This window comes from Rhipicephalus sanguineus, chromosome 9 (genome assembly GCF_013339695.2).
Source record: "Rhipicephalus sanguineus isolate Rsan-2018 chromosome 9, BIME_Rsan_1.4, whole genome shotgun sequence".
NCBI classification, from domain to species: Eukaryota; Metazoa; Arthropoda; class Arachnida; order Ixodida; family Ixodidae; genus Rhipicephalus; species Rhipicephalus sanguineus.
Window position 1 is genome coordinate 139,964,722 of NC_051184.2, and position 25,400 is coordinate 139,990,121.

The 25,400-nt window shown below is 46.5% G+C and overlaps 1 protein-coding gene across 1 annotated transcript; it reads left to right on the plus strand.

Annotated features, from left to right (window-relative positions):
• Positions 1–15,320: 15,320 nt before the first annotated feature.
• Positions 15,321–19,411, plus strand: LOC119405884 (uncharacterized). The gene is made up of 4 exons (XM_049419533.1): positions 15,321–15,366; positions 16,717–17,264; positions 17,940–18,061; positions 18,707–19,411. Exons 1-4 carry the CDS (start codon positions 15,321–15,323, stop codon positions 19,251–19,253), a joined length of 1,263 nt encoding a protein of 420 aa, XP_049275490.1. The 3' UTR covers positions 19,254–19,411.
• Positions 19,412–25,400: the final 5,989 nt, after the last annotated feature.

The window sequence follows — 25,400 nt, forward strand, 5'->3', positions numbered from 1 at the left end:
TGTACACCATTTGCCGGTGGCGGTACTCAGAGATCGGTGGTACAGCGTGTTTTCGTTATCGCTACCGAGATGGCGCTATGGACTCGAAGAGCGCGATTTAAAAGTCGTCCCCCGCGCGGATTAGCGCGCGCCTTGACTGGACGTGGTCGCTCGTGCGGGCGCTTCTCTAGTGATCTCGGTGGTTTGTACGCCTTGCGCTCTGCCTGCAAGTTTCCCTTGAGAGCACGAAGATGAGCACGCTCACCGCAACGGAGCGCGCTGCTTACACATAAATAAGTTACAATTGTGACAGTTCGCGCTCATCCTGTGTATGTTGGCTCCGCGCGTCCTTTCTGCTTGAGCAGAGCATTGCAAGTTTCGTGTGGCTTGCCGTTCTTCACGTAACATTACAATTTGATGCTTTAGCATTCATTCCTTCGCGCTTGGGGCGAAAGAATGCACAACAAACGCTCAACTACGCCTGTGAAGACACGTTTCACCTTCGTGTTATACCGATTTCTATGACAGAGGGATCAGCCATGTTTTTTTTTGTCTGAGACGCCTGTACCAGACTGAACAACAGAAACTGGCGAAAGTTGCATATGGGCTCACATATAAGGCGCTCTATCTGACCCACTTGGAGCGGCAAAATGTAAAGCTTGCGCTGAAAACTATCAGCAACTTTGTGTCGGCAGCTCTCGCAATTGAAGGAAAGAAGCTGCAGTTGCCAGTACTTGAACAAACCTCAACACTTATTGATATTATCATTAAGTGGTGGAAGGTTGTGAATGTCAAGACACCTGAAAAGGGGCATAGGCAGCGGGATATTTGGCAAGAGCCAGTGCGTGATATGCAGTGTCAGCAGATTGAATTTCTGGACATGTTTGTGACTTGGCTTGATGCTTGGAGTAGCGCAGACACTCACTCTAATGGTCTGACCAAAGAGACGCATTTGCTCTACGAATGAGCACCTATGCCTTAATCGAGCTAGCAAGGTATTGTCTGCATGAGCTTGGTTTTAAGTACGACCTCTTGGGAAAGTTTCAAACAGATTTCCTAGAGGCTAGGTTCGGCCAGTACAGGCAGCTCTGCGGGTCCCAATACAATGTTTCTATTACACAAGTCTTTGAAGCAGAAACAAAGATTCGTCTACAGAACACTCTTATTCTAGAAGACTTGCCGTCATCTAAGCAGGAGGAAAAGACATTGAACGCTAAAACACTAATAAGTAAATACAAGATCACGCTTACAGAAGAAAGCCTCAATAAGTCTTCCGATGACATGCATGCAATTACGAACATTGCTGGCTATTGTGCATATGCAGCACTGAAGCGCCAGCCGTGCGAAGACTGTCGCACACAACTCACCATTGTAAACAGAGAGCTGGAGGTGAGCGATCACTTGTTAATTGACAGCATGAGCAGGGGAGGCTTAAAGTTTCCAACACTATTTGTGGTACATGCAGTTCTTTCGAGAAAAGTAGTTCTGGAGCACCTTACAAGCAAGACGCGCGAACATCATTTTCACGCAGAAGTAAGTCAACGTTCCATCTTGGAAAGCATTATGATCTACTTACTCAGTGCCAGTGAGGAAATGGGCAGTTGCATGAGTTGCCACCACCCTGATATAGTGCTGAAAAACATCCTCAGGCCTACTGTCAACACTCTTCTGAAAAATTATGTTGCTTGCAGAAATGACAGCATATCTAAGCAGAAGGGTTCTAGCAATAAGAGGAAGATGCTTACATTCAAGTGAATTGTAGGTATACACATATTTTTGTTAATTTTTTTTTTCGCAGTGAAACATCAGTGCTAATAGGCGATTGTAGCATGTAAAGACAGACCACGCCTCATGTATGTTAGCATGTCTTTTTATATGCATTTGTTTTGCCATGAAGCGTCTGCGCTATTTTTGATCGAAAAGTGACGTGGAAACCAAACCTGTCATATGCTTTAGCGGAACTTTTGTGCCTGCAAATGAAGTTGTGAGTGTATGCTAAACGTGCAATGAACAAATGCGTAGGCTCTGTATTTAAAAATAAATATTTCATTTTTGTTGCCAGCCAACTCATTTTGTAAACTTCTTTCAGTGTAACATCATGTCACAGCATCCGTATGTCGAAACATGCGAAGAAAAACACCGATCTGCGCCGACCGAAGCTAGCTGTGTCGGGCTAGGTCCGTGACGTCACGCGGGTAGTGCGGAGGCTTGAAGAAGTCTGGGTGGTGTTGCCCAACATCTCCGACGATGAAAACCTCGACGTCACTGTTTACCTTCAGCGCGCCAAAGAAGACCGACAGCTCGCCCGCCAACCCATCAAGAATCAGATGGTGACCGACAGCCGCCGTTACAATCCTCGACGACGTTTCGTGGAAGACCAGCCCGCCGACCGTGTTTGGGTCTGGACGCTGATACGCCGACTTGGGCTAAGGGATAAACTGCTTCGGCGATACTTCGGGCCATACAAGGTGCTTTGACGTCTTGGCGCTCTTGACTACGAGGTCATCCCGGACGGCATTACGAACTCCCAGCGACGCCGCGCACGACCTGAAGTCGTCCATGTCGTGCGCCTTAAGCCATTTTTTGCTCGTTAGCGAACCTGCGGACTCTACTTTTTCCTTTGTTAATGTAATTTATTTGTCTATGCGCTTGCTTTTTTTGCCTTCTATGTTCTGTCACAAGCATCGGGACGTTGCTTTTTCAGAATGGGGCAACGCCACGCCCGTTTCTTTTTTTATTTTGATGTAATCGTGTTTGACCAGCAAGGATGGTTAGCAACGCTGACCGCGCCGCAGTGTTCGAGAAGCTTCCCGATTGTAGTAAATCACTTTGTCACTTTGTTAAGATTGCGCGCAGGACGCGAATAGTCTAGATTGTTCCAGAACTTGCGCGACCACCAGTGATAAGACTGGAAAGTTCGATGTGTGATGTATAAAAGACGGCGCATCCCAGCCGTGAGCAGTTTTATCGACGGCCGACGCTCTGTTCACCGCTATCAGTGTACGGTGTGTATTGCTGTGGTTTGACTTTCCGTTTCTCGGACACAAGTTCGGCCACATAAAGAGTTTCATCTTTGAATCCCCGACTGCTGACTTTGTCCAAGTCACAACCCCGTGACAATACAAGGTGAACTCGATATACGTTCCACGGGTCCAATCAACACAAGGTTCAATAATGTGGGGCTTAAGACGCCACCTTAAGGAAGACCATGGTGTCTGTAGTGCTGAGATGTTGGCACATCGTCAATTTGCGCAAATAATGATCTAATGTGCAGGTAGCAGCACATCAAATGGTACGCTCGACCACCAAGACCATCCAATTCGATTGCGTCAAACGTTGTCGTCTGCTCCTTTTACATTCGAAGTATTTCTTAGCAAACTTCTGCCGCTTTGAGCGTATCTATCTATCTATCTATCTATCTATCTATCTATCTATCTATCTATCTATCTATCTATCTATCTATCTATCTATCTATCTATCTATCTATCTATCTATCTATCTATCTATCTATCTATCTATCTATCTATCTATCTATCTATCTATCTATCTATCTATCTATCTATCTATCTATCTATCTATCTATCTATCTATCTATCTATCTATCTATCTATCTTTTGCGGTTCATGCAGAACTAGTCTAACGCGCAAAAGCGTGTAACAATTTTTCTTCAAAAAGATCCGGGGATGTTGCTGTGCCTTGTGTTTTATATGTACATTCGCCTATATCAGCACGCAAGTCTCAATTGGCTTTGCCTAATTGAATTTACAATTAACTGCGGAAAAATAAAATATTCCGCTATATTCATTCGTGCAGTAGCTTTATTCTTCTGCCGTATTTGCTGCCCCTTTTCGTTGAACCACTGGATAAGATATGTACTCTTAAACCGATGATAAATACCCTTTAAACTTCAAGTTGTGTTGCCCCTATACTAAATTTTTAATACATATCTATCTCCTTTTATGACCATGTATACTATAAGCCCGTTAGCTAGTTAAAATTTGTTGTGGTTAACTAAACTTACTCTCTCACTGTAACATTCTCGTTGGGAAAGCTTGGTCCGATACTATATTTCCGGAAAGCAAAGAAAGATAAGAAATAGAAGATGCTTGATATTTACGGTTGAAAGCATGCTCTACTCATCGTACTCAGAACGTCTTGCAAAATTATCAGATAATTTTAAGGTATAGTTCTTACGATGACATCTGCATAAAGGACTGTATGTTTGCTTGCCTCGCAAAGCCATAATAAAAAGTGCACCCTGGAGCAACCTGCTTGCGCACACAGCAGTTTGTCCTCTTTTCCCCCTACTATAAGCTTTTGTTGCTGTTCTGCTTCTCAAACCCAAATTCCGGCGGCTGCTGCATATCTAACAACACAATGAGAAAAGGACGGAAAGCCGTAAAACTGCTGGCACCCCATAAAACCAGTGCCTGCGATTTATAACGCACGTGTGCCCTTTCAGTTGCATATATTTGTTCTCCGCTTCGAAACGTCAGCGCCTCTAAAAGCGTCGGGCAAACTCTGAAGCACAAACACCGCCTGCAAATATTCCCAGGTGCGCAGCATACGCGCTGGTTGGTGCCGAGAAATGCATCCATTTTCGGCCAAGACAAGTGTGCAAGGAAAGCCACACCCTGGTGAGAGCCAAACTTGACCTGCAGCCCGCAATCACTTGTTATGTGAGATGTCGGCGACGTTTTGGCGTTTGCGTTTCTAGTTTCCATGTTTTGGTTCTTGCCTATTTATAAACGTGTTTCTCGAGAGTCTCAGTGAATTAAGTTGAACACATATGCAGGCTGTCCCAGCTAACTTGGACCAAGATTTTAAAAAACATGCGCTGTAGGAAAATTATACCTGTTTGATCGTAGTGGTAGTAGAGTGCGCAGAACCTGTATTTTTTCATGACTAAGCGCTAAATAATTGATTAAAGGGACTGTCTACCGTCCTTCATCGCTTTTCTGTTTTGTACCGCAATACAAAGCCTATAACGTTTGATGTGTCCAACCTTGCAGTGGTTCCTCTGGAAAGTGAGTAGAAATTTTTAAACTGAATTTTTAGATCTGCGCTCGGTCTTCTTCCATTGGCATGAAACGTCCTCACAACACTAGTTGGTGCACGCGATGACGATTGTAGTGCCGGTAAAATTTAAAACCGAAAACCCATGTGATTTCTGTAGGATTACCTTATTTTCGCCGAAGACGAATGTGATTAATGTAACAGTCTTTTTCAGCGCGCTAGAGGTTAAATGAAGTCTTATTATACGATTACAAAACACTTGCTTTGCTGTATTCACTGTCTATGCGTTTATTTAAGCACTGCTGACGCAATCCAAGCCAAGTTGGGTCATCAAAAAGATACGACAAGTGCAGGTCTTCACTGCGCAGCACATGTGAGGCATCCTAACAACAAAAATTGAGGGACCCTTAAGCTTCGCCTTTAAGAGTTGAACGCGATAGCGGAATTCGGCCCCTAGTGCGCACTTCAACCTAGAGCACTGCACGGGCTCGGGCTTACCCGAAAACCCGGGCACGGCCCGGCCCGTGGGTCGGGCCGGGCCGGGTAAAGCAGCTTTCACGGTGGGCCCGGGCCGGGCTCGGGCCTGAAGCTCAGGGCTTAGGGCCGGGCCCGGGTTTGAGGTGGCGGGCTCGGGTCGGGCCGGACTTGGACTTTGCATCGTTCTTGAAGGGTCACTAAAGTGAAGCACTGAATCGGTTTAGACCGATATAGTGTACTCTGAGAATCCGAACGTCATTAATTTCACCATCAATGAGTGTATTAATAAAGGTGAAAATCAAGGTCAAAGTTCCATTTTGAAATTTCGCGCTGAAATTTGCGCGACGTGACGTCATGGATTCTGAACTGTATTCTTCGTATTTTGGGGACCTTGGCTGAACGAAATTTCCTGAAACGTTTTATGTCAAGTCTGTTAAAGCCCCTCAGATGTCAATGTACTTCATTTTTACCCACTATAAGCTACGTAGGGCCCAGTAGATGCCCTCAGAATCTTGCCGTCGCGGCGTTTGGTGCGTGAATTTCAAGTTGGCGTCGTTACTTGCGTTTTCCTGCGAGTTTTCTCTCTCACCAAGAGTCTTGTCGCGGCGAGCGTGGTGCTTTTGGAGTGGTAAAAGAGTAATTTGCTGATAATTAAAAAATCGTTTTTCTCTTTAATGTGCCTTGTTCGGCATACGCCGTGCATACATATAAGTCCCACATTTTATCTCGAAAAAACGCTTTTTCTATGTGGGGTAAGCTCTTTGGAGAAGTTTTATGAGGGATAAGTACTGAACTGCTTTTGGTTCTTGCATATGAGCTACTTGATTTATCTGAAACGGGCGAGAGTAAAGTAAATAGACCAGCCGCTTATATGTAACATCTCGCTATTCCGTGCTTTATTTGCTTTCGTCATTATTTTATATACCAAATGTTACTCTGTAATCGCAGTAATAAATGTAATATAACAAAATTATACCTATGAGATGTCATCACAAGAGCGATCACAGAGGTACAAAGCGGAGAAACGTTGTTGAAAGTTAGAGCCTCCCTCTAAAACTAAAGGATGGCACGGAGTCTCGATACATAGAATCCCTATACAGGCACATTCTTTTAGCAAGAAAGTGTTTTATGCCGGGGTCCACCAAGACTTCAGTGACGTATTTCCGTCACGGAAATGACGTCAAAAAATTTACACGATCAGATGGCAAAGAAAAAAAGTTCCTTCAACGGGCATCGAACCCACGACCGCTCGGACCGCAACAACAGGGGCACGCTATCCGCTGCGCCACGGTCACAGACCCTAGAGGCTTCCGAAACGCTCCTTTTATATCTACCACTCTCCCGTTCGTCGGGGTGGTGTTCCCCTCTGGGAGCGGTAAAGTACTTCGTCATTACTGTGGCCACCGCGATTCGTCATTACTGTGGCCTCCGTCCCATTCGGCGCGTTTTCAATGGAAGTTCAATTTTGTCAATACCTTAACCACGGCGAGGTGGAGATCTTAGCCTAAGCGTCGTAAAAGCGTCGGCCTCGCTCATAGGATCACGCTAATCCAAACCAATCTAGAATTCTAGAATCCAAACCAATCTAGAATCTAGAACTAATCTAGAATTCAAGTAGACTTGAGGAAGGAACGGCAGCGACTGATACACAAGAAGCCGATTATTGAACTAGCTCTCAGAGGGAAAGCACAGTAATTCAGAGTTTCACTTCAGAATAGGTACGCGGCTTTAACCGGGGAAACCGACCTTAGCGTTCACACAATGAATGATAATCTGACTAGTATCATTAAGGAGTGTGCAGTAGATGTCCGGTATACAGTCGTTAGATAGGACACTGGTAAGCTATCCGAAGAGACGAAAAACCTCACGAAGAAACGTCAAGCCATGAAAGCCTCAAATGCAACAGACAAAATAGAGCTGGCGGAGCTTTCGAAGTTAATCAATAGGCGTAAAGTAGCCGACATAAGAAAATGTAATATGGAGAGAATTGAGCATGCTCTAAAGAACGGAAGAAGCCTAAAAGCTATGCAGACAAAACTGTGCATAGCCAAACGTCAGATGTATGCATTAAGGGACAAGGAAGGCAAGGTCACAGTCAATATGGATAGAATAGTTGAGGCAGCGGAAGAGTTCTACAGAGATCTGTACAGCAGCCGAGACAGTCAGGATGATAACCTAAGAAGCAGTAATAGCCCAGAGGAATCTGACATCCCACCAGTATTGACAGGAGGAGATGTAAAGAAAGCCCTAAAGGAAATGCGAAGAGACAAAGCCGCTGGTGAAGATCAGGTAACATCAGACCTGTTGAAAGACGGTGGAGAGATTATGTTAGAAAAACTGCCCACCCTGTCTACGAAGTGTCTCTCGACGGGGAGGATACCAGACTCTTGGAAGAATGCCAACACCATCTTGATCCATAAGAAAGGGGACGTCTGTGATGAGTGAGTGTAAGACGGTACGACGAAGAAGCCATTTTCAAACACACACAAAAAAATAACTTTATCGCACACACGGGAAAGAAGAGAAAAGGGGAAAAAAAATTACGCCATCTCTCGCTAAAGGGGACCATGAGGCGATGCGAAGCCGGAGCACTTGCACGATCGCGTTTCGTTGGCGTTCGTTGGGCATACTACCGACCTCGCGTCGTGGAACGCGAAGAGGGACGCTACGCGCGTCGTATCTTCCATCTAGCCCGGCCGTTAATTCTCGCAGGGCGAGCGGGGAACGCGGTCGACAGGCGGGCGAGAGGGGGGCAGCGTAGGAGAGGAGGGAGAAGGGGAGGGGACGCGCATGCGCTCGAGCTCATCGCGGCGTTGCGCAGGAGAGAATTTCGGCAGGTCTAGCCCGCGTTTCAGTGGAAGAGTGGAAAGGGGGAGGGGAGAGGGGTATGGGAGAGGGGGAGGGGAGAGGGAAAGTGGAGAGAGGAAAGGGAGAGGAAAGTGGAGAGGGGAGAGGGAAAGTGGAGATGGGAAGGGGAGAGGGTGAGTGGAGAGGAGGTGAGTGGAGAGGGTATGCGCATGCGCAGTAAGGGTGGTCACGCCGCAGACCACCACCACCACCACCGGATTGAGCTCCGCCTTAAGATACTTCACATCTAAAAAAAACAGGTAACGGCACCAAATAAAGACAAGCTACGCCTAGGCTAACACCATGGTGACCGCTGCTATAAAATGTATCTCAGTTCCAAGGAACGTTCAAGAGAAACAGTCACCGGTTTTGAGTCGCTGGCGGTGGCTCGGGTGGCGGAGTCGTCGCTGACGGGTTGACGGCGACGGCGCTCGTGGAGCGGACGATAGGTCGAGTCGGCGCGGAGGTTACAGAAGGGGTTGGCCTTGGCAAAGCGGCTGGCCACCTTCCTGCCTACGTACCGAGCGTGGAATCTGGCGGCAGGCACCCGGGCTCGTCCCGCACGTGGCTAGCCAATGGCAGCAGGAGTCCTCTCGGCAGCCGGGACGGTGATTTTCGCGCTCTACGGTGGCTCAGCTGCCCGGATCCGCTGCTCGGACGATGTGAACGACCAATTTCCAGGATTACCCGTCTATGAGGACGTCTGGAGGCAGGCGCTGTAGGGCCCTTTGTGCTCGAGTGCGAAACCCGACGGCACAGACCCTGACACCAGCGTCTCGTCCGAGCTGTCCGAGTCAGACCTTCTATCCCACGGTGGCTCTAGCGAAAGGTTGTGGTGAGATTCAAGGTCACTCTTATTCAAAGCGTCTAACCCACCCTTGCAACTACCGTTTTGAGCGCAGCCCTCAAACTCCTCCTCCTCATGGAGGCTATCCGACTGCAAATCATGGCTCACTGTTTTTAGCCGCTCATTTGAGACATCTGCAAGCTTTTGCTTGAGCAGAAATGTTCTCTGCTTCAGTTCTTCAATTCGTAACTCATCTATCAGTGCTCTCCTCTTTTCTTCCAGTTCTGCGTCCCTCTCTGCGCGCGCTCGAGCTTCATGCTTTTCAGACCACTCTTTTTAACTCCGCGCCCTCTAACCCCATGCGCACGCCCAACGCTACGAATTCCGCCAAACTCATCGCGGTGATACTCTACTGATGCAAGTAGGAAAAATGGCTTCGTCCTGTCCCGTCCTGTCGTAGCGGACGCCAATTTGTTATGCAGGTTTTTTTGGGGGGTTGCGGTTTCTTTCAATTGAGGCCATGCCTCTGACCGCGAAAGGAAGGAGCCATTTTTTTTAGAGCTAGAAGAGAAAAAGAGAGCGCTGATCGATGACTTAGCAATTGCGGAAATAAAGCAGAGAACACTTCTGCTCAAGCTAAAGCTTGCAGAGTTTTCAAAGACGCGGCTAAGAACTGAGAGCCATGCTATGTTGTTGGGTAGCTCCAGTGAGGAGTTGGAGGTGTGCTCTAGAAACCTTAGTTGCGAGGGTGACTTCGACTCTTTGGCTAAGGTTGGCATTGAATCTCACCAAAATATTTCGTTACAGCCAGGTGGCGGGCTAAAGGATAGAATAGAGACGGGCAGCCAGGGAACTAGGACAAGCCTAGCTGAGCTTCACGAAGCAGAACATAGCTTCGGTAGCAAGGAACAGAGGTGTTCCATTAAAGATGAGTTGTGCTTTACAAACTCTAGGAGGAAAAGCACATGCATTGGAGAGGCAACGGTACATCTTACCAATTTCATTGAAAGAACACTAAGTGTTCTTCAGAATCAAGACGGCGAATGCCGTAGAGCGGACTCTGAGTTCGACGCAGATTCGCCAAGGGTGCTGCACGCTGCGGCATCAACTGATAGAGGCATGGTGGAGGACCATGCGAATACCTTGCCGTTGAATACAGACAGCTTCAATTCTTGGCCTAGTGGAAATGAGGCGTGTCGGAGAGAATCGAAAGAGAGTGCAGAAGCACATATTAAAGCGGACAAAGTAAAGACACAAGTGGAGTCATCAAGGTACGATGGCGTGTTCACGCAGGATCACCTAGCTAGAAAGACCGTTAGTGTTCAAGAGCCGACAATTATTTCTGTAGGAGATAGGAACACAAGGTCAGACGTTTGCTCTTTGAACCATGAGAAAGCCGATGCGTCCCTTGTGGCGCCTTCGAGACAGAAGGTAATTGTGCTGAAATATTCCATACAGAGCCGTATGATCGCTCTGGTAAAAGCGTTGACGCTCCCAATGCAGTCATTCCAACGCCTCTGAGGCACGCGTGGAAGCAACGCGTCCACTTGCATTGCGATCTTCGCCCATTAGGGGCTGCTAATTCAGCAGGGCGTCCGAGTATTGTCGTCAAGCTTTTTAGAAAGACGTCAGGACAGAAACGCGTCCAAGCGACGCTGGTGGTTTGCTCCAAGTACAACATATGTGCCGTTCGTCTCGTGTGGGACGCTATCACTTAAGCGTCGAGGTCATTGACCAGTGGCTCTTCTGGGTTAGGATTCTGGGCAGCGGACTGATATATCTGTATATATATGGATTTTCGTAATCTCGCCTGTGAACTTTTGATATAAGTATTTCGTGCAGTAATTTACCTATGTAGTGAACTGGGGTGAACTACACGGAGTTTTTTTTTTCCTAAGTGTGTATTCTGCCGTTAAGTGTGCTCATTTTAACTGCATATTGGTCTCCATTCCAAACATGCACTTAGCGTTACCTCACGGATGCATGTCAAGACGCTTTACTTTGTGAGGCAGCAGTCATCAAGACCTTAGCTTTTTTTAATGAAAAAAAAAACTCACCGAGGGGGGACTCTTGTGATGAGTGAGTGTAAGAGCGGTACGACGGTGCGGTGTACTCGGTGCTGTGCTGTGGTGTCGCGAGTGCTGCAAACGCCGTGGTGTGACACGACAGGCAGCACACAACAGACACGTGCGGCACGTTGAAAAGAACGACGTCGGCAAGGAATGGCACGTGTAAGCTGACGAGGGAAATCGGACGAGAACCAATCAGATGGTGGCGCGGCAGACGGAGGAAGACGACGACGGGCTCGAATGCGGGCAGTCGGACTCGGAGAGCCCGGAAGGACGACACGCTGGTGCCCGGGTCAGTGTCGTCGGCTTACGGAGCCGAACACGAAGGGCCCGACAGCGTCGAAGGGTCTCCAGACGTCCTCGGTCAGAGGCATGGCCTCAATTGAAAGACACCGTAACTCCAAAAAACCGGCATAACAACGTCAAGGACCTGAAAAATTACAGGCCCATCAGCTTACTGTCCGTTGTCTACAAGCTACTTACAAAAGTAATTGCTAACAGAATTAATACGACATTACAGTTCAATCAACCATAGGACCAGGCAGGATTTCGTACAGGCTTCTCAACAATAGATCATATTCATACTATCAATCAGGTGATAGAGAAATGCGCGGAATACAACGAACCCCTATACATAGCCTTTATAGATTACGAGAAGGCATTTGATTCGGTGGAGACATCCGCAGTCATGCAGGCACTGCGGAATCAGGGCATCGACGAAGCCTATATAAACATAATGGAAGAAATCTACAGCGCATCCACAACCACTATATTCCTCCATAATGAAAGCGACAGAATCCCAATAAAGAAGGGCGTACGACAGGGAGACACGATCTCTCCAATGCTATTCACTGCGTGTTTACAGGAGGTTTTCAGGGCCCTAGATTGGGAAGAATTAGGGATAAATGTTAATGGAGAGTATCTCAGTAACCTGCGATTCGCTGATGATATTGCATTGATGAGTAACGCGGGAGAAAATTACAGCTCATGATTACTGAACTGGATACGGAAAGTAGAAGAGTAGGTCTGAACATCAATATGCATAAAACTAAAGTAATGTCGAACAATCTTGGCAGAGAACAGCGTTTTGCGATAGGTGGCGAGACACTGCAAGTTGTAAAGGAGTACGTCTACTTAGGACAGGTCGTTACCGCGGAGCCGAACCATGAGAGTGGAATAACTAGAAGAATAAGAATGGGATGGGGCTCATTCGGCAAGCATTATCAAATCATGAATGGTGGTCTACCACTATTCCTCAAGAGGAAGGTATATAACAGCTGCATCTTACCGGTACCTGGAGACTTACAAAGAGGGTTCAACTTAAATTGAGGACGACGCAGCGAACGATGGAAAGGAAAATGATAGGTACAACCTTAAAAGACAGGAAGAGAGCAGAGTGGGTCAGGGAACAAACGGGGGTTAAGGATATCATAGTTGAAATCAAGAAGGAGAAATGGATATGGACCGGGCACGTAGCACGTCGGCAAGATAATCGGTGGTCATTTAGGTTAACTGACTGGATTCCAAGAGACGGCAAACGCGTGAGGGGGAGACAGAAAATTAGGTGGGTAGATGAGATTAAGAAGTTTGTAGGTATAACGTGGCAGCAGAAAGCACAGAACCGGGTTTATTGGTGGAACGTGGCAGAGGCCTTTGTCCTGCAGTGGGCGTAGACAGGCTGATGATGATGATGATGAACCCAAACCAAAAATAGCTCCGCGACGCGCGCCTGTCTCACCTGGCTGTAACACCGCGTTCCCCGCTCACGCGCTCGCCCCGAGAAAAATCGCGGCCGCGCTACCGACGCGCTTTGCGTTTCCCTCTAGTCTGGCCGTGGTGTTCAATGACATTTTAACATGTCGCGGGATGGCTACCAAGTTCTGCGTCCAATATGCCACGCTCTTCTGGCTATCACACCTCGTTCTCTGATTACGCTTTCACCGTTTACTAATCTACGATAAGGAATTTTTGCATCATTTAGCATGGACGTTAGTCGTCGGGATGAAGATGTACCACCAAGCATCAAAGTGGGTGCATCCACGTTAAACGGTGCTATAATAATAATAATATTATCTGAGGTTTAACGTTTCAAAACCACGATGTGATTATGAGGGACGTCTTAGTGGAGGGCTCCGGAAATTTCGACTACCTGGGGTTCTTTAACGCGCACTTAAAGCTAAGTACACGGTAAACGGTGCTATAGGTGCCAGTCATCAACATACATTTTGCAAACTCTCTAATATCAATTCAGTTCTGTAAACATTCTGTTACTTCTGTAAGGGCACGCTTTACTTTCCTGTTATTCCGATTCGTATGAAGAAGGGATCAACCATCTTTTTCTTGTAAAAAAGAACCACGCAGATTCCAGCAAAAAATAAATGCTTCATTCTGCGGTTATTTTGGGCCAGGTATAACATGAAGTTAATACTTTACCGCTTCGATGAAGAGCAAGAAAGTTGTTTAATTAAAGTTAATTATTAAATAATGCTCAAGCATGAAAAAAATACAGGTTGTATGTACGTATGACTACCACTAATGAACAGGTAGAACCTTGTTAGAGCGCATCATTTTGTTTTCGTTTTTTTTAAATCTTGGACAAAGTTACCTGGAACAGCTGGTATATGTCAAAAGTTTCTTCAGCATTGTCAGAAGATTTGCTCTCTCAGCTCGTGTATATATAGTTTCTTCTTGCAGTTGTTGTTTCAGTCTTGGGGTCATAATCACCTTATGGGTAAGCCATTGATGTGGCAAATAGGTCGAGAGAGTTTATATAAACCTGTGCAAAAAGTCACAGGAATGATGAGAAGCTTGCGTCATGAGAAAGGTTACATTAAATGAGTTCGGTCGAAAATGCGGCCATAGTGTAAAAAGGGAAACATTGAATACAAAACATTAAGGCAGCTTCGCATTAGGAAATGCGGAGCTACACAGCGTTGTTTGTTTCTGTGCGGTTTTCTCTTTCTTTCGTACTCACTTTCTGTCTTTTTCTATTTGCCAGTTTTTCCTGCCTTTTTTTCTCTATTTCGTTTATTTCTATTTTTATTCCTATTTCTCCCTTTCTTTCTTTCTTTCTTTCTTTCTTTCTCTTTCTATTTCTCGCTCGCTTGCTCTTTCTTTATATTTTATTACGTGGTTTCGCCTGCGTTACGACAGCATAAAACAGCATACGACAGACCTGGCTCCTGAAGTGCTCCACCCTTAATATCATCATCAAGGCGCTCCAAGAACAAGAGGAAGAAGACTTCTCCTTGGGGTGAGTGCGCGCTCAGAAACAGCTCTCATTCAATCGGAGGAGTACGGGCTCTTGCAGTTCCCATGGAACACCGCCAAATGCATTTCACGTCAACGCGAGGTGACCCTCGCAAGCTTTCGCTGAAGATTTCCCCGGTTAAATTATTACCTGCATAAATCTGGCTTCTCAATTACTAATCTCTGTGCAGTTTGCAATGAACCGGAAACGATAGATCACTTTTTTCTATCATGCCGCCGTTTCACCTCACTCCGCAGAATGTTTCTGGAAATGCCGACTGGTAGGCTGGGCTTACAATTTACTACTTCTAGCCTGTTGTCGTTTGGAGCGAATCAATTTGGGACAAGCCGCAGTACTATTATGACTGCGCTACACAAGTTCATTCAAGCAACCGGAAGAGTACGCTGCTAGTGCTACCAACCACTGAAACAATTTTTTTCCTTTTTTTACTATTCTTATGCTACATATAGCTATGCTATATGTTGTTTTGGCTGCGTTACACCAAGCGATGACAGCATACGGCAGCATACGGCAGCCCGGGCCCCTAAAGTGCTCCACACTTACAAAAATGAAAACAAAATCGAGGTGAAAGAGACTGAAATCTATTGCAAAATTCTTAAGATGGCGAGAATACGCACATGGCTCAATCAGCATGCCTATGCTCTGAAAGAAATGTTGGAGTTGATATATCGTTGATCCTCAGATGTAGATGCGAGAAGCATGCCGACCACACGTGCCTTCACCCCTCGTCACGGCGCATGCTCCGGCCCTCTGGCCAGGGTATAAAAGCAGCCTTGTTCCTGCCATGAAGTGTCCTTCCTCGCACCTACGTACGATGCTACAGTGGCGACGAGGGTGGGACTGTTGATCGCACTTCGATTCTGACACCAGAGTAATGGGATCTCGACCCCCGGCCTTCGACGACGCTGTGAGTAGCTGGAGTACGTATCGTGTACGCTTGGAAGCCTACTTTGAGGTCAACGAGATTACCGACACAGCTAAACGCCGTGCCCTACTGGTTTCGTCATTGAGCGACAGTGTCGTCCGGATTTTGCAAGGGCGCCACCCGGGGTTCCCCATCAACTCTTTGACGTATGATGACGTTGTCAAATGCCTGGAAGACCATTTCAACCCTCAAGCAAACGAAATAGCCTCAAGCTATACCTTCTTCACGCGAAGGCAAGAAGAGCAAGAAAGCGTTCGGGACTACATTGCTGAGTTGAGAAGACTTGCCGTAAACTGTAATTTCGGAACGACACTTCTCTTTGTTCAGCGTGAGGCCATTCGCCCGCAGTCGTTCCAACACTTGGCGTAGTAGCGTGGTATTCTGCGCTTTTTCCGCTACAATAATGTCGTCCAGGTAAACTTTCACCCCGGGCAACCCTTGTAGTACCTCTTCTATGCGCCGCGTCATCTATCATCTTCTTCATCTTCATCTTCTCATCTTCATCATCATCTTCATCATCATCATCATCATCTTCTTCATCTTCTATGCGACAGATGCAAAGGGCCGCATACCACGGCGTCATGTCGACATCGCAGTTCCATCTGCCATCAATGTGGCAACAGAGGACGTCTTGCTAGAGCCTGCAAAAGATCCCACGCTCCGACGTCGGGAACGTTCGCCGTCGACGGAACAGAATGCGAATATGAAGAAGAGATTTTGTATGCTCTAGTCGCACACAGTTCGGCCAATAAGCGCTTAGTGCAGCCAATTGAGCACACCTTAATGTGGGAAGGCCGTCGGCTGCGAATGATTGTCGACACGGGATCACCAGTAAGTGTAATTCCCAAGAGCGTGTACAAGAAACACTGCAAGTGGTGGCCGACTTTGCAGAAAACTCCCATACGCCTTTCATGTTTCCTGGGACCATTACCGGTCTGGGGCAAGGTGGAAATGAAGGTACAGCTTGGTCCAGTAACGGTGAGCAGTTCTCTGATAGTGGTGGACCATCAAGGGCCCCTGCTGTGTGGAAGAGACACGATAGAAGAATTTCGCAAAGCTGGCGTCTTCCTTTTGGAGAGAGGCATGTCGTCTATGGTAAATGTTGTGCACGTCGACAGTAAGCTCACCGCACTTCTTGACAAATTTTCCGACTGCTTTGAGGACCTCGGATGCTGTAAGGGACCACCGGTGAAACTATACCTCAAGGAAGGCGCCCAACCTCGATTTCTGAAGGCTCGGACAGTTCCGTACGCCATGAGAGCGTAAGTATCCGCCGAAATCGAGCGACTGGTGGAAGTGGGAGTTCTGTCCCCAGTGAGCGTGGCTGAATGGGCAACGCCACTAGTGCCGGTGGTAAAGAAAAACGGAGACATCCGGCTGTGTGGAGACTTGAAGCTGACGGTCAATCCAGCGACAAGAACAGAACAGTACCCGCTTCCGAAAATCGAAGACATCTTTGCAACGGTAGTGGGGGGCGAGGTGTTTAGCACGCTCGACTTACGAAACGCATACAACCAACTTCCCCTGGATGATGATGCCAAAAAGATAGCGGTGCTGAATACGCACAAGGGCCTCTTCTGCTACAACCGCTTGGCTTTTGGTATCGCCTCGGCGCCTGCGCTGTTTCAGCAGTGCATAGAAGCGGTACTACAGGGGCTACCCGGGGTGAAAGTTTACCTGGACGACATTATTGTAGCGGAAAAAGCGCAGAATACCACGCTACTACGCCAAGTGTTGGAACGACTGCGGGCGAATGGCCTCACGCTGAACAAAGAGAAGTGTCGTTTCCGGGAAAAAGAAGTGGTATTTCTTGGGCACCGAATCGACGCAAGAGGCCTTCACCCCCTGCAGGACAACTTGGCAGCCGTGCTGGCGGCGCCGCCACCGACCTCGGTAAGCCAGCTTAAAGCATTCTTAGGACTGGTGACGTATTACTCGAAGTTTCTACCAAATTTGTCAACCACTTTGGCTCCGTTAAACCACCTGTTTTCAAAAGCGGTACCCTGGTGTTGGGGGAACGCACAGGCGACAGCATTCCAAGAAACCAAGCGCGCCATGAGCAACGCAAACTTTCTTGTGCATTATGATCCTCAGAAACCCCTGCGGCTTGAGTGTGATGCGTCGGCGGAAGGAATAGGCGCAGTTTTGTCTCACCGCATTAAAGGGGTGGATCATCCTATCGCTTTCCGCTCCAGAATTCTTACGTCGGCAGAACGTAACTATTCACAATTAGAAAAGGAGGCACTAGCGCTGGTTTTTGGCGTTGTCAAATTCCGAGATTATTTGCTTGGCAATAAGTTCACTCTGGTGACCGATGACAAGCCTTTGACTGGCTTGTTGAGTCCAGACAAACCCATCCCGCAGATGGCAGCGGCACGAATTCAACGTTGGGCGCTGCTCTTAGCAGCATATCAATATGATTTGGAATACAGAAAAGGGGAGCTGAATGCGAATGCCGACGCTCTGAGCCGCTTGCCTTTGCCTGTCCGCGATGATGGCAGCGAAAAAGAACTTGCCGATTATGTCCTGCATGCGCGGGCACTGGATGACTTTGTTTTGTCTGCGCAGAATGTGTCTGATCACACCGGCAAAGACTGCACACTTCAGCAAGTAAAGACTTGGATCCTGCAAGGCTGGCCCAAGCGCCTGGGGGCAGACGAACAACAGTATCAACCATATTTTGCACGGAGGCAGGAATTGACCGTGAGCAAGGGGATACTGTATTGGAGTCACCGTGTGGTTCTTCCTAAAGCTGCTCAAAATTTTGTTTTGAAAGAGCTGCATGACACGCATGCTGGCATCACAGCAATGAAGAACCTCGCGCGCTCGATTTTCTGGTACCCAGGGCTAGACAGTGATATTGAGATGCTTGCGAAACGGTGTCCCCAGTGCGTGCAGTGTTTGCCCATGCCCCCTGCGCAGGTTCCAGTAAACTGGCCGAAGACCAACGCACGTTGCTACCGCCTACACATGGATTTTGCTGGTCCCGTGGAAGGACATATGATCTTCGTTCTTGTCGACGCCGAGACTAAGTGGATAGAGGCAGTGCCAATGAAGACAGCCACGGCGGCAACGACAGTGGATGTACTCAGGGGCATTTTCGCACGCTTTGGCCTACCACGATCTGTTGTGTCGGACAACGGTCCGCAATTCACCAGCGCAGAGACAGCACGGTTCTTCCGGGAAAATGGTGCGCGCCACGTAACGACTGCCCCATATTACCCGCAATCCAACGGGTTGGCAGAACGGGCAGTACGCACCATCAAGGAGGGCCTGAAAAAAAATCGGGTGGGAACGCTGCAAAGTCGACTTTCCAAATTTTTGTTACGTTACAGGACCACGCCGACCCAAGAAGAGCAGTCGCCCGCAGAAAGACTTCTGGGATTCCAGCCACGGACCCGCCTAAGCAACTTCTTTGCAAAGGAGAAAGGGGCGAAGGAGGCTACCGTCAACGGAGTTCCAAGCCCAGAAAAAAAAGAGTATGCACCAGGAATGCAGGTTTGGAGTGGACAATATGGTCAGCCAGGTCAAAGGTGGCTTCCAGGAACCGTGACAACAGTCGAAGGCAAACGATTGTTAACTGTCAACACGCCAAGGGGGGTGCAGCGTAGGCACCTGGATCAAGTACGAGCCCGCGCCTCATCGACGCCGGTTAAGGAAGAACCCTTCGAGACACCCGTGACCACGGAGCACTCATCTCCGGAAGGGCCCCTCTCTTCCGCCGGCGACCAGACAACTAGCAGCGACGCCCTGCAAGCCGGTCAGTCCGTGCCGGGCGAGCCAGCGTCTGGAGGTGGCATCGAGCCGGCAGTTTCAGGGCCAACAGAACCAATCCAACTCAGACGCTCCACCCGTGCCCGCAAGCCCCCGGATAGGTTCTAGCTCAGGGGGGAGGAAGTGATATATCGTTGATCCTCAGATGTAGATGCGAGAAGCATGCCGACCACACGTGCCTTCACCCCTCGTCACGGCGCATGCTCCGGCCCTCTGGCCAGGGTATAAAAGCAGCCTCTTGAATAAACATTCAGTCTTGTTCCTGCCATGAAGTGTCTTTCCTCGCACCTACGTACGATGCTACAGGAGTGATTGCTCAGGTAGCACCGAAACTCTGCAAAGGGCACAAAAGAATCATTTGCGTCACACATGCAAACCCGCGGAATGAAAAATAAATAATGCAACCAGAGCAGTTGCAACAGAAACCGCATTTGATATGAAGTAGCTGGGGCGTTAACTTTCAGTCATGCATCCCCTGAATACATACTTCACGTGTATACGTTCCCCGGGAAGAAGAAAAGTTGAAAAACACCAAGTTTGCAATAAGCCAAATGAAAAGACGAGAACACAACACAGACATGTGTGTTTGGTATTGTCCTTGTCAACTTTACTCAATAAGTCACAGTTTTGTCGTAAGGGCGAAGCAATGAATGCGATAGCAACAAATTGTAATGTTATGTGAAGTAAGGGTAGTAGCTCATTCCTTTAGCATGCGATCTGATGTAACTCAGCAAAAGGCTGCGATAAGGATAAGCGGCCGGTGCCACGAGCGAAGCGTCCTTCTTGGTCTCTATCGTTTCCACGTAAAGCAATCAAATCAAATCAAATCAAATCATTTTATTTCCCAGAAAGAAACAGGTTCTGGAGAGGTTCACTGGCTAAAAGCTGTTTATGGACAGCTTGACGAGGCCAGTGAACCCTATACAAGGCAGTTGGGACAATGACAAAGATATGTAACAACGATAAATTCACCATAAGCTAACATTACAATACCAAATACGGTGAAGAAAAACATATATATTATATACATTACTACAAAAACATCCCGATAACAAACATAGCACAGAAGATAGTTTCATAGACGCGAGCAAAAACAAAAACAAAAAAAGAAAACAACTGCGAAGGAAAAACCCAACAACCATACCACCACTATCGGCAAAAAAAAATTTAAAAATAATCACGAAATATCAGGGAAGAAATATATACAAAATTGCTCCTTGTGTATGACCTGCATCATACAATGTACATCAGATGTCAGACAAAGAAGATTATACAGACGCTGTTATTGCTATATGTTTTCCATCATATAACCTACTCGGTACAATATGGATGCACACACTGAAAGAAAAATGAAATCGTACAAGAACAACCCATTTCACAACGTCAAAACTTTAACCTATATTTACAAAAAAGGATCGCAGTTCTTTTAATGAGAAGCTGTTTACGTGACTGTATTTATTGAGAATGGTTGGTAGATTGTATTGCAATGTTTGTAATTTGTAATTATTTCGAAACCTCGGAACAAACCAAACGTCACTGTTTCTTGTTCTTAACAAAATGTTTTTTGCAGTTAGACATGCGGTATTTTTAATGAATTGTTTAAACGAAATGGAAGAGAAATAGCAGGATCGCAGAATGCGAAAGGTATACATATATTCTACTTTAATAACACCGTAGTCCCGACACACGAGTTGCGTTGATGACAAATAATCTAAATTAGCTACATGTCTAATAACCTTTCTGTGTAGGATCTGAAGTTTCATTATGTTAGTTTTTGTCGTGGTTGCCCACACCAAACTGCAGTAATTTATGTGCGAAAGAAAAAGAGCATGGTATATTTGCAATTTCACTTTTGCGGGTGAGATATGTCTGCAACGAGCCAGCACACCGACTACACTAGAGCCTTTTTTGCAGATATCAACGACGTGTTGGTTCCAGCTGAGGTTTGATGAAAACGTAACACCAAGAATTTTATGTTCATGCACAAAAAGAATGTCTTCACCTGCGTAAGCTAACGCTTGTGTTGATAAAAATATTTTGTTTTTTGCTCGGAATACGATGGCTTTTGTTTTCAGTGGATTAATTTTCAATAAATTTTTGGTAGACCACAAGAAAACCTTGTTCAATAACTCATTGCACCGAATAATTAACTCGTTTGCGTCAGGGCCTGAAAAAAGTAGGTTCGTGTCATCAGCATATATGACAAAGCTCACACTGGGATCAATACCCACGATGTCATTGATGTAAGCATTAAATAATAGCGGTCCCAGTACGCTTCCCTGGGGCACACCATTTAAGACAGGTAAATATGATGAGGTATGAGTGCTTAATTGAACGCATTGCTGTCTGTTTTGCAAGTATGACTTTATCAGTTGAAGTGACGTGCCGCGGATTCCGTATGATTCTAGCTTAAGCAGTAAAATGTTATGATCAATGCAATCGAAAGCCTTGCTGAAATCAAGAAAAACTGCTAACGTGAAAAGATTTCGTTCAAAATTTTGCAGTATCATTTCCTTAAGTGTTAATAGGGCTGTCTCGGTTGACCTTCCTTTTCTAAAACCAAACTGAAAGTCAGTGATTATATTTCTGGAGCAGAAGAAGGCAGATATACGCGTATAGATTAATTTTTGTAATCCCTTAGAAAAGACAGGAATAATAGATATAGGTCTATAATTAGACACCAGGTTACTGTCACCTCCCTTGAACAACACAGTCACTCTGCTTCTTTTCATATCATCTCGAAACACCCGACTCAAATATCAAATTAAAAATGTGGCTGAGCGCAGGAGTAATGCAACCTAAGACATATTTTATTGGTTTTATTTGAATGTTGTCAATGTCTAGTGCCTTACTGTTCTTCAGATTCATGAATGTCGTGTAAATTTCTTGTTCATCCGTTGGTGCTAGAAAAATACTGTCGGGGCATTTATTTCCTGTTGTAGCCCTAAAAACGTCTGCTTGCAAAGGCCTATTTGCTGATATACCCACATTGACAAAATGATTATTGAAGTGATCCGCAAGTTCTTTACCAGTGAGCTCAACATTGTCAACGGTAATCTTAGCTGGTGCGGAGTTCCGCTTACCGCGACCAAGCACATCATTAATTAAGCGCCATACAACGTCAGGTGATTGCTGTGCGCTTTCAGCAAACATTTTCTCGTAGTAAGTTGTCTTAGCTCGCTTAAGCTCCCGATTCAGCTTGTTACGTGTTTTTTTAAACTCTGCCAATTCTGTCAGCACTCTTGATTTCAAGAATAAGTTGTAAAGTTTATTCTTAAGTCGTATCATACTAGCAAGAGAGGGGGTCACCCATGGTTTACGTATTTTTTCGATAGTCTAACTTGCTTGAATGGAAAATGTTTTGCGTATATATGTACAAAGACAGCAAGGAATTTCCGATAGGCTTCATTTGCACAAGTTAAGTTGAAAAGAAAAGACCAATCATGTTCACTAATGTCTTTCTTAAAAGATTCCAAACTGTGGTTTGTTACAGTTTGCATTGTGTACGGTTCTCGATAAATCTCCTTAATATTCGGCTTCTGGGAATAACACATAAATACCGGGCAATGATCGCTTATATCTGATGAAACTGTTCCACACTGAAATACACAGGCTTCAATATTTGTTATTAATAAGTCAAGACACGAGACAGATAATGGTGTAACACGTGTTGCTGTGGAAATGACATTCCTAAATCCGGCACATTGAAGCATGTTCAAAAAGTCCGTGGTAATGGGGTTATCATTCAGGCTATTGATATTGAAATCTCCAACACATACTAGTGTATAATTATTGGACGATACGTAATACAGAAATTTATCAAAAAAGTTTTGAAAGCTCAATATATTGGCCCCTGGAGGAGGAGGACGATACACAACAGCTATTATGTCTGAATTGTACCTGAGTGCGAAAACTTCGTAGTCCTCACACGTGACACAGAAATCTGATACTAAATTATACTTCCAGCGATCGTCTACGTGAATAGCAACGCCTCCACCACGCCTGTTACGACGGTCAAGGAAAAATGCCTCATATCCACTAAACTTCTGCCGGCAGCTTGCGCCGTCATACCACGTTTCAGTCATCATGATGACTTGGTGTGAATCAACGAGAACAGCGTATACGAAGGTATGAGTCGTCTGGAGCAAAGTGCGGAATTACTGCCGGAGCCACGCAGCTGCCCCTCCGCGACACACCGAGTACGCTATGCCGAAGTGCCTCTCTCCCCGTTAGAAAAACAGGTGGGTGCATGGCGGCGCTGGGAATCGAACCCAGAACCTCCCACATTGGAGGCAGAGGCTCTAAACACTCGTCAAAGGCTCTGGTACTTCCTCCCTTCCCCCTTTCGCCTACCGGACTCAATTTGCCAACATTAACCCGAAATTTCACTCAGCTAATACGGTGGGGTTATTTTTGCTACATAGTAAACTAACACAAGAGCCAATGCGAGAGTATAACAGAACTAGCATAGTCGTTCAGAAATTGGTGTTTTATAGTTGGTGCAGAAGAAAATCGATTCAGAGTTGCAAGACTCATCTGTGCATATACTCTCAGTGAACTTACACGCAGTGAATTGTGGCGAGATTTAATAAAAACTTTCTAAGGACCTTTGTCACAACGGCCCGCTATAATGACATGAGCAGCAGCACCACTCACTAACAAATTTCATGAAGATAATATGTCTTATCCTTAAATCCAAATGTGTCGGGATGGTTTGCGAGCTTTAGAAGTATAAGTACTGTATATGGTCCTTCTTTCCCCTATATAAATAGACTTGGCCTTTTTATTGCACAAAATTGGGCCATTCGAAGATTAAGACGAAGCGCAAACACTCTTCGCTTTGGTTGTACAAGTGCTAAGTGCTTTTTTCTCTCAATCAACGCCGCTCTAATCAACAAGAGATACACAGAAAGAGATTAACGCGAGAGATGTGCGGATAAAAACGTGGCGAAAATGTTCTTTCTTGGTCCCCATCAAAGACATCTATATAGAGTGCTGCGAGGGCAACCAAAGAACGTTACAATATCAAACCAAGGAAGGAAGGAGAAGGAGAGAAAGGAAAGGCAGGGATGCTAACCAGTCAAGAAGGACCGGTATGCTACCCTACACTGGGGGAAGGGATGGGGGAGATATAAAGAGGGAGAGAGAGAGAGAGGAGAGCACGCACGCACAATGAGTCACACACATCTCACAGTAATGCTAACGTCGTTAGTCTATAAACGACGGTGCAGGTCTGCTGCCTTCAAGAAGTTGAGCATTGCCTTCGTCGCCTTCACCCGCGATGACCTCTCAGGACGACATTCCAGAATGGTTTCTGCCGTCATCGGTCTGGGATCTATGCCAGCAAGAGCGACTGCGAGAGATTTTCTCTGCGCATTGTAGCGAGGACAGTCGCAGATGTGCTGTGGTGTCTCCTCGCTACCACAGTTGTCACAAAACGGGTTGTCAGCCATTTGGATTCGAAAAGAGAATGACTTTGTGAAAGCCACTCTTAGCCATAAACGGCAAAGCAGAGTGGCATCATTTCGGCGTAGTCCCGTAGGTGTCTGAATACGCAAATTGGTCGGGCAGTGGCGGTGGTGGTTGTGCAGTCTGCTTGCTGTATTACAAGTGGAGGAAGTAATTTCTTGTGCAGCCACTCGAAGTTGACTAGCAGCATCGGTCCTTGATAGGGGTATCGTCTCGAGCCTGTCACCTTGAAGAGCTGATAGAGCAGCATTGTCGGCGTGTTCATTGCCTATCAGGCCGCAGTGACTTGGCAGCCACTGAAATGTCACGTGGTGTCCTTTCTCTAAAGAAATATGGAGGAGATATCTAACCTCGAAGACCAACTGCTCGTACGGTCCGTGTTGCAGGGCTGATAGCAAAGGTTGCAGGGCTGCCTTCGAATCGCAGAAGATTGACCATCGTTGAGGTTGTTCGTGGTTGACTACACAAAGTGCAGCGCGAAGAGCGGCAAGTTCTGCTGCTGTCGATGTCATTGGGTGGCCTGTCTTGAAACTGACGCTGATTGCTTTCGTTGGGATGACCACTGCTCCGGACGAACACTGGAGGGTAGTTGACCCATCGGTATAAACATGCACATGATCAGCGTACTTCTCGTGTAAAAGAATCAGAGATAGCTGTTTCAACACTGGAGATGATAGCTCAGATTTTTTCCTGATTCCCGGTACGTTGAGGTGCACTTCAGGTTTAATGAAGCACCAAGGAGGTATCGCTGGCTTAGATGCGGGGCTGAAGCCTGACGGAAGGTGG